Source organism: Theobroma cacao, chromosome 1, assembly GCF_000208745.1.
Source record: "Theobroma cacao cultivar B97-61/B2 chromosome 1, Criollo_cocoa_genome_V2, whole genome shotgun sequence".
Lineage (NCBI taxonomy): Eukaryota > Viridiplantae > Streptophyta > Magnoliopsida > Malvales > Malvaceae > Theobroma > Theobroma cacao.
Window position 1 is genome coordinate 13,951,123 of NC_030850.1, and position 9,977 is coordinate 13,961,099.

The following is a 9,977-nucleotide window of genomic DNA, read 5'->3' on the forward strand; positions in this document are numbered from 1 at the left end:
ATTATTTTATGCTAAAAATGATTTATTGTAATGTATCTAGCATATAAAAATAATACATATATGTTTGTATTTAGCATATATGTTTGTATCTAGCAAATTGTGTTAATATATAGTTTAAAAAGTGAGAATAGAAAAGATGAATAATTGTTGAAAGCAAAATACTTTACATTCTGTAGCCATATAAGAATAATGCACATATGTTTGTATATAGCATCACTAGAAAGCAAAAGAAGGAAGCAATGAAGCATATTTGATTTTTAACATTTGAGATATGTACAAAAAATATTTGTTACAAAATACACAACGATTGTTACATAACATACAAAAAAATGCTTGACAGCAATTAATCAGCATAATATTATCCAAAAAACATAGTTCAATAATTGTTTGTAGCAACCACTTGAAATAATGGTTCTTCCTTTTTTTTGGACAACATTGTGCGAAATAAAAGTATTTCAGCACAACAGCAAAAATCAGCTCAATAGAAGTGTTAGCACGCTATGTAGTATCAAACAAAAAATGAACTGATAACGTTTAGAGGAGCTCCTTAGAAATGTTTGATTGGTACACAACCAACACTTATATAGTATAAACATGTTTCATCCACGTGTAGCATGTTGTCTCCAAAACAGGACATACTCAAAAACATGCTGCTCATGTTTTAGACAACATTGCAAACACAGTATGCTACACAATATATAATAAAAACTGAATTGATAGCATTTTGTTGAGCTTGTCTGAGAAGGTTGATTTATATACAACCATCACTATGAATATAATGTTTTAAAAAGTGTTATAAATGGGTTATTGCTATGCAAAGAAATGAAAAACTTTATAAGTATGTTTTATGATAAAGCAATCACAAATGCGAGCATATGAATGTAAGAAAAGCTTAAAGTCAATAAACAGTAGGTTTGATCATGTATATATAAATAATCAATTTAAATATGAATGTTAGTGTTGTAATAATGATTACCATGACAATAATTTGGTTGACATTCCTAACTTAAGCTCTTTAAGCACACTTGCTTCTTATGCATCCAATGTTGAAAGTTAGAAAAAATATTTTTAAGTTGTTTTATAAATAAATAAATGACATTAAAATAATATGATAAACAGGTCATTTTCAATGAAAAACCAACAAAGCTGATTCTTTTGAAGCCAAAAACCAAAAGTCCTTCCGACATAGGTACAAATGTCCAAAAGCCACAATTCCCTTAGTCAAGGCCTAGCAATACAATTCACAAGTCAAAAAACCAAGCCTAACAATACAATACTGATCAAAGGTCCTCAACAACGATATCTCTGTCCACAATCACCACTGCAACTCATAAAAACCATATTTTAACTGTAAAGCCCAAACTTATAAAATACTATTCATGACATACATGTGGTGATAGCATGATTGCATACTAGGAGAGTCCCGAAAAATTTACAAAAGTCAGTATTGTACCTAGAGGTACAACAAAGTTTATTTAATCCTCGAACTAGATCAAATATGAATTTTAAGGTGAGATTAAGAGTTTCACAGTTCATGGATGACTTAAAATGGTAATTTGGAGTTTGAGGATCAATTTGGAGTCAAATCGGAATTTTCACTAACTAGGGGTAAAATGGTCATTTGCCACCTGGGGACAAAATGGGAATTTTAAAAAAGAATTTTTTGGCCCCATTTGACTTATTGGAGTATGATTTGAGGTTTAGAAGTGAAAATTTTTAATTTCGGTATAATTTGGAGTATAGGGGTAAAATGATAATTTTGCCATTTCAGGGGCAAAATTGTAATTTTCCACCACCAGGATATTTTTTCCAGCACATGGTCTTCCTTTGTCTTCATCTTTGACCCTTGACTAAACATGTGGTGGAGATAAAATGTTTAAATTTTTAAAATTTTAAAAACGGGCCAATGACATGATGCCATGTGTCATGCCTTTATTAATTTATTATTTTCCTTTTTAAAAGGCACAAAATCAGCCCATCTTCCACCCCATGGCCGGCCAAACCAGCAAGAAGAGAGAGAAAACAAAAACAAAACCCTAGAGAGAGAAAATCAAAGAAAAAGTGTGAATTTTCAAGGAAATTAAGTGAAAAAGGTGAGTTTTTTCTATTAAGCTTGAGTTTTCTTATTCCCAAGCATTTCTCTTTATTTTCCATGATTAAATTACATGTTTTCATGATGAATTCAATTCTGAAAAAATGGGTTAGGAGAGAGAAAGTTGTTGGATTTATTTGATTTTAATTTATGTTAGTGTTTTTAGTTAGTTTAGCATATTTAGAAACAAAACAACAAGAAAAGAATTTATTTTCTCCCCCAACCATTAATGGCTGAATTTACCATGTAGTGAGTGAGGATGAGTTTGATTTTATTCTAGGAGAATTGGTTAAGGAATAATGAATTATGAGCCTAGAAAAATAATGGGAATTTTCGGAGCAAAAATACGAATTTTTACCCACTAGGGGTATTTTCGTAATTTGCTGTTGGGACTGATAATTTGCACCACACTGAGGGACATTAAGTTAATTTGGGTGCAATTGAGGTATAGAAACTGAAAAGAATTAAATTGGAGTTTAAACGGACCCGTTAGGAATTTAATCGGGTGATAAGACGAATTAGGCCAATACCGGGTTTAGATAGTTACCAGTGCATTTTTGCATTCCATATCATGCATTGGTAGTCTAAATTAGTTTAATTTTGATTTAGTACCAACTTGGTGAAACTCTCGATTTTGTACTGTGTCAAGGTGGTGAGTCCTCCGATAAAGGCAAGGAAATTGCATCCGAGGACCAGTAGACAGAGTGCTTCGAAAGTCTGCATTCTAGACATTGTGAGTAAACTTACTGTCATTTTAATTATCTAGGGTGGTTTTTAGATGCTTTCATGAATTCTATGGAAAAAGGAATTTAAAAAGATAAATTTTCATGTTTTATGAATAAATGAGTTTCAATGAAATTAAATTATAAATTGTTTTGAAATTAATAGTGATTTTGAAAAATAGAGTACACGGAGACTGTTAATTGTGGCAATTTGATTGTTTAAATTAACTGGCTTATGATAAATCGAGCATGATTGGCTAGTTGGCAATTGTATTGAAATGCGAATTGTTTGGTTACCTTGAAAAACTACGAATTACAAAATTGCCATATCATGTTATTGAGTTTTATTATATGGTGGATTATATATTAATTAATCACTGCAGTAGGGGGTTTCTGTGGACCAGCCTTTTAGAGGGGCACGGTAAACCCCATTATATTCTTACCTCGAACGGAGAGGCGCGTAGGGTATCTCCTGGGGTAAAGTTTAGGGTTCACTTCACGCTAAACCACCACGTGAGGGGGAACTCAGCCAACGCCAAGGAACGGCTATGTTTTCAAAACAAAAACATGATTTATGTGAAATGTGAATTTTAATAGCCTTGGCGGTCTCGGTAGGATGCCTCGGCCAAGGTGTCCCCGAGAATGGATTTATGGCACAAGCCTAGATTTTTATGAGATTCATAAGCCTTTTTACGTATTTTGAACGAGATGTGTTCTAATTGTATAACCCAGTTTATGATGATTTACTTTATTGTCTCCATGTACTTAACTCTAGATGTTTATGATGATGTCTGTTTACTCATTGAGATTTTATAATCTCACCACCCTCATTTCCACCAATTTCAGGTTCAGTATAGACTGTAGATAGCTAATATCATCGAGGACTACAGTGGGATCTGCATTTTCCAAACCGTAGGTTCACAGTCCTCTGTACTTTTGTTTATTCGGGGGCACTCTTGTTATTGTAAATTAAATTAAATATTTTGACTTACTGTATTTAAGTATGTATAAATTTATTTAGCTTTTACGCTATAAAAATTATTCACGTATAACTCTATAAATATTGTTTTATAAGAAAATAGAATATTTTACTTAATATTTTTTCTATTTTCTTATTATATTCAAATAACCATAATTTCATTTTAAATGAAGATTTTAGACTTTTAAACTCATTTTGAATATGAATTATGTGTTTTGTACTTGTATATTACGTTTTAGCCAGTTTCGAAATTTTTGAAAAAAATGACCAAAATACTCCTGTGAGACGAAAAATTAATATTTTATTTGTTTAAAATTGGAAACAGCTTAAAATCTTTTAGAACACGATATTTGACAATAGTTGCTCACAAGGGAACAGAGAAACTAATAGTAAAGCCTTGCGGGGTTTCGGGTTGACATTTCGGGCAATAAGTGTCTACCAGGACATCGCGGCGGTTGTCACGGGCTCGAGGGGAGTACTAGGTCGTGACATTAACTATTTCCATAAATAGATAATTGCTGTTACAAAATGTCATCAAAATTTGATAAAGCTCAATTATGGCATCGACAATTCACAAACCATAAAGATAAAAACTTTTAAAAAAATGCAATATTCAATATTCGATATATATGATATGTATGAATCACAATCATATATATATATGATATAACAATCATATTCGATATAAAAAAACTAATAAATCAACATAAAATTAAAGCATCTCTACATACAATGCAATCACAACTCAACAATTTCTGATATATACAGTCACACCCAAACTGGACAACAACTTAAGTCAAGGAAAAATTAAGCAAAAAATCCAAAACAAACAAGACAAAAAAAAAACACAAAAAGCCAAAAACAAAGCCAGAAACAGAGACAACGTCTCACCAATCAATTCCCATGAAAACAAAAACCTTAAGTCATGAAAAGAACCACAGAAAATTGACCCAGCCGTCATATCCAAATCGAAGACAAACTCAAGCTAAGGGAAAGAAGTAAACAGAAAACCCAAAATAAATAAAGAGAAAAAGAAACAAAAAGGCTGAAGAAAGAAAACATCTCACCAATCATTCCCATGAAATCTAAAAACCTAGACCGCGAAAAGAATCACTGAAAATTGACCAAACTCGGTTATGACACCAAAATCAAACACTAACTCAAGTCAAGAGTTAGAAGGATAGTTTTGATCAAAGTAACCCAGAGGTTAATCTCAAAGATTCCACCAAAACAATGAACACCAGTAAAATAATTAATAAGATATAGACTAATAAAAACAGCACCTTAATGAAATAAGCTAAAATACATGTTTGAGAAATAAGCTAAAATTAAATCAAACATCAAAAGCATAATGAAGGTGACCAACCTTGACCCGAATCTTGTCGAAGATCTGAAATTTTTTTGCTGCCTCACTTTTTCTTGATTCCAACAGAAATGGAGTGATAAAGTGATCTAATTCCTCTCTTTCTTTTCTTCTTTTTTTCTCTTCTCTAGAATTATCCGAATTTTTCTTAGAAAATATCTTTAATCTTCTATGGTAAGCCAAAGCTAGGTGCTTCAAGAAGCCTATGGAACCTGAACATGAGAGGGAAAGGAGACCACAGGTGATTGATAGAAGACAAGTTAAAACAACTAAAAACCCAAAAGGCCTTTACTTGAGACCATCAAATAACCCTAGTATCTAAATTAATTACCGAATCAAATACCTTTTACCTGCAAAGCCCAAAATATCCCTATAAAAATCCCAAAAGACTAACACAAATGTTAACATCTAGATCCCCCATGTACATGAGATTCATTATATAGTAGATAGATTGGCAATTAAGGGTGAGCAAAACCAAACCAAATCGAATAACTGAACCGAATTAAACCGAGTTCGGTTAGTTCAGATCGATTAGTTCAAAGTTCGGTTAGTTCGGTTCGGTTATTTCGGTTAATGAAATTATTTCGGTTCGGTTTCGATTGGAGAAATTGCTAACCGAACTAATCGAACCTAAAAAGGGTAGTTTGGAAATTTCCCCTTAAAAATTCCTAAACTTAAAAACCTAATTCTTTTGGCCCTTAGTTTCTGCCTACTGCTACTGCCCGACTGCTGTATTCCTTTGCCTTCCATCTCTATTCTCACGGTCTCACTCTTGCCTTTTTGATTTTTGCTTGACTGCTTCTGCCGAGTGTCGACTACCGATCAATCACTACTTTCAACTTCTGTCGATTGTCGATCACTACCATCTCCACTTTCACGGTCTCACCATTTCTGGTTCCTACTTCTGCCGCTGTCGGCTGTCGATCACTGCCATTCTTGCTTCAGCTTTTCGGGCCTTCCCACATCAAGTTATTGGTAAGTTTTTTTGGGTTTATACAAATACTATTCATTGAATTTAAGCTAGCTATTGTATTGGAAAATTGTTGATTCTAAAACCAAATTTATGGTCAGCTTTTTTCCCCCTTCAAAGGTCCACGCAGCCACACACAAAAGGCATCTTTGGGTTTTAGCATTAGCAAGCTAGTTGTTGCCACAACAAAGATGCAAAAGAACCTAAACTACCTAAAGAGAATTCCTTTTCCAGCTTAGTAAACTGTTATAAAATGGTTTTAAAGTATATGAATAATTGGTCTCTAAACTCCAAAGTGTTGGCAACTCATATCTAATCCAACATAGTTTCTGCACAATTTAAAGAGTTTTTCATACGGTCTAAGTGATGCTGGATGCTTGTTTCCTCGAATAAATTAATATTCTCTCCCTCCTTTTGTTTTTTTTTCCCCATAATTGTCAAAAGAATTTGTTGAGAAATGAGATGAAAATTTTCAACTTGGATTATGATTGCTTCGAAAAGTTATGTTTGAATAAGAATCTAATATGCTTTTCTATCCGTTTGCCTTTTTCTGAATACGGCATCTGTCACTTGTTAAATATGAATTATCACACTTTCACAATATAAAAGGAAAATACCTTTTGTTGAAGTAGACGAGATTCAAACCTTTGTGAGGAAACCATTGTCTTGAAAAGAGGTCAAGTCTCAAATTTCAAATGATTTTGTTTAATAACTATAAGTATAATCCTTCTATTCTCATTACTACTTTGATGATCTAGGAGTATATTCAGCCTAATTGCTGGAATCAGTTTGTCATGTCTATTGATTATATTGCAATAATGACAGCTAGCTTTTGCTCTTCATTTGCAAATTGTTTGTTAATCTAATCTCCATAATTCATTAAAGCATCCAAACAACCTCTTAATTACGTATTGTTAAATCCCATCTATTTAATCCCAAAAAACAAATCAAAATTTGTTTGTAAGCTACATCTGCCAAGTTGGGAGCTGGGGTTTGATTAAATAAATACTCTTTAAAAAGGTTGGAACAATTCTATGATATATCTTAATGTTCAAAGGTGTAAACCTCTTTGTAACTTGTATACCTCCTTTCAAATTCCTAAGCAATGCATGTACACCTTGGTCAAAGTCTGAGATAGAAATTATCTTTTATCTATTTATAGCTACCGTCTTTATCATCTTTACACCTATTCATTCCATCCAAAACTAAAAGAGGTATTCTCTTAAATTTAATTATTTTTAATGCTCATTAATGCTCCGTTCCTCTTATCCGATAATACTCCAAATCCAATCCTTTTGACAATATTTTTTCAATTGGTATTTTTTTAATCTGCTTTTTATTTGTTATAAAATATGATCAATAGAAAAAAAAGACTAGATATTGATCAACAGAAAAGAAAAAAGTGGAACATATATTAAATGATTATATTTGCACATGTATTTTTAATATGTGCTATTAGTGATAGATTCTTTAGTAGATTTTTCATTCTTGAATAACATATTTGCTAATTAATTAATTCTTTTTGAGTGATAGGTTGAAGATTTAAATGGCAAGTGAAAGTGATAATCAAGCTCCTACTCCTAGTGATGCTGCTACGCAGTCTGCTCCTCCTATTGGCATGCCGTCATCCTCACCAACACTAACTACACAACAAACTATAATCTCCACTAATGAGAATGATGCTGTCAATTCTAAGAAACGGAAAGCACTTCCACCGAGGTTAGAAGTTTGGAAACACTTCACCAGATTCGTCAATGATCAAGGTGAACAACTAATGACAGCATTTCTTTGATAGTTTGATTGCATCATTTTCAGTGCTGTAAACCTCAGAGGTTGGAGGAGTAAAGCAGCTCTTGCCTCTTGTAGCCTTGGATGTCAACTACTGCCACATTGTGCATCGATGGATCATAATTGAAAACTGCATAAAAATAAGCCCAAGTCAGTTACATAAAATGAACTGAAAAAAATTACAGTGCATTAATAATTAGTACGTACTCTAGATAATAATAATTAATCACTTAAGCTCTATCACTTAGATTTCTTTTATTATCACTTAGATAATAATAAAAGTTCATTAATGATTTTAATGAACTGAGTTTAATATTTTAGGTTTCTTTATCTGTTTGCAGATAATGCTGGTGTCATTGTCAATCTAAAGGGAGAAATGAAAGGTAGACCAACTTATCTCTTCAATCTATTTTGATATTTTCAATTACATAATAGTGCTTGTTTTGAATTATGAAGTCAAATGCAAAAATTTTGTTCTACTGTTTAGGTTGTTTTGGGTGGTTTTTGTATGAAGTTCATTTAATGGTTTGGTTCTCTTGCTCTTGCAATGTCAGATGTGAAATCAAGTCACTAGTGTAGAAATTTTCCTGCAAATTTGTTGCTGCCGAATCTAAATTATGAAAAAGAGACCATTCACTAATTTTGTAAAGATTTTCTTTTCTATTCTTCCAAGTTATCATAGAACCTGAGAAATATTAGTTATCTTTTTTAGAAGTATGGTTTCCCAAACATGACTTGAGAGATGATTTTTTGTCTATGATTGTTGTTGCCTTCAGTGTAGTGGAATTACCTTTTTTTTAGGCTATTTATGTCAATGCCTTTATTATTGATTTGCAGTTCACGAGCATAAATTGATTTGTTGTTAGATTTGATATTTGAAACTTATTTGGGTTCATTGATTTGGTATTCTCAGGATCTGCTATCACTGGTCCCATTGGAAAGAAGTGTGCCAATCTGTGGCCTAGAATTGCAAGTGTTGCCAATGCTATTGTCTGAAAAAGTTCATGGTTTCGTTTGTGATTGTAGTTTTAATGTTATCTTTCTATTATTATTAACTTTATTCTATTGGGTTTAATATGGAGGGAAACATCAAGATTTCTTATCATAAACCAACTTTATTCTCACAACCACTCCAAAGTCCTTTTCCAATGCTCTTTTTATGTATTTTTGGAAGTCAAAGTTGCTTCCCTCTACAAAATATGCCTAAAAATTCAGAAGGCAAACAAGAATTAGAAAAAAAATGATTAAGTTCAGTTTCGGTTAGTTCGATTAGCTCTTCACTTCAGTTCGATTTCGGTTAGTTTCATAGATGAGTTCGGTTAGTTCGGTTACTGGATATCCGGTAACCGAACTAACTGAACTACCCGTTTGCACAGCCCTATTGGCAATTACACCAATAGTAAGTTTTTTCTTTATAGCAACTATTTCCCATTATTTTGGCAAAAGTCACCAACATCTTCTTAAACCTCAACAAGGTTCTGAATGAAGTAACAACAACCTCCACTCTCTAAGGGTGTGTTTGGTTTACAAAAGGAAATAGGGTGAGAATAGAATAACCATTTCATAGAAATAAAATAAGAGATGAATTATTATTTTGTTTGGTTCATGAAAATAGAATAAAACAAAATTTGCTATTATGAATTATTCTAATGTTTGATTAGTAGGAATAGTTTTAGAAATAGCTAAGAAATAATTGATAAATGATAAATGATAAAAAAAATGCCCTTTATTGTAATATTTAATTTTTAAATTAAAATATTTATTATTTTAACAATTTATTAAACATGTTAATAAATTGTTACTTAAATTTTAATATCATTGTGCATTTTAATTAATAGAATATTAATAATTTATATTTCATTTAAAATATTTGTAAAACCCGACCCTATATATACATGTCATGACATACATGCACTGAGTAGCATGTTATTATGCTAGGAAAGCACCTAAGAAAAGACGAAACCCAATATCGTACCTAACTATACACTTGAGTTGATTTAACCTCGAACTAGTTCAAATAGGAATTGTATGATAAAATTTAATATTTTATAGTCCAGATCGGA

General features: G+C 32.0%; 1 protein-coding gene and 1 long non-coding RNA gene across 4 annotated transcripts; one reads left to right on the forward strand and one right to left on the reverse strand.

Moving 5' to 3' along the window:
* On the reverse strand, window positions 922–5,543 carry LOC108660993. 2 transcript variants are annotated; one of them, XR_001926831.1, is made up of 2 exons: window positions 5,160–5,543; window positions 922–1,228 (listed from the first exon to the last, which is right to left on the reverse strand). It is a non-coding gene; the product is annotated as an uncharacterized LOC108660993 (long non-coding RNA). The 2 variants fall into 2 exon arrangements; XR_001926830.1 differs by having other exon boundaries at window positions 922–1,321.
* LOC108660992 (60S ribosomal protein L23-A-like) lies at window positions 5,881–9,017 on the forward strand. Of its 2 annotated transcripts, XM_018116498.1 has the most exons (4): window positions 5,881–6,131; window positions 7,660–7,889; window positions 8,256–8,297; window positions 8,828–9,017. In XM_018116498.1, the coding sequence occupies exons 2-4, from the start codon at window positions 7,673–7,675 to the stop codon at window positions 8,908–8,910; spliced, it is 342 nt and encodes a 113-aa protein (XP_017971987.1). In that variant the 5' UTR covers window positions 5,881–6,131; window positions 7,660–7,672; the 3' UTR covers window positions 8,911–9,017. The 2 variants fall into 2 exon arrangements, with proteins under 2 accessions (XP_017971987.1, XP_017971992.1); XM_018116503.1 differs by lacking the exon at window positions 8,256–8,297.

Excerpts from the sequence above, each read along its gene's own strand:
- LOC108660992 (XM_018116498.1), top strand. The coding sequence starts at position 7,673 with ATGGCAAGTGAAAGTGATAATCAAGCTCCTACTCCTAGTGATGCTGCT. Across the intron at positions 7,890-8,255 it reads CAGATTCGTCAATGATCAAG|ATAATGCTGGTGTCATTGTC; the intron begins GTGAACAACTAA and ends ATCTGTTTGCAG. Across the intron at positions 8,298-8,827 it reads TCTAAAGGGAGAAATGAAAG|GATCTGCTATCACTGGTCCC; the intron begins GTAGACCAACTT and ends TGGTATTCTCAG.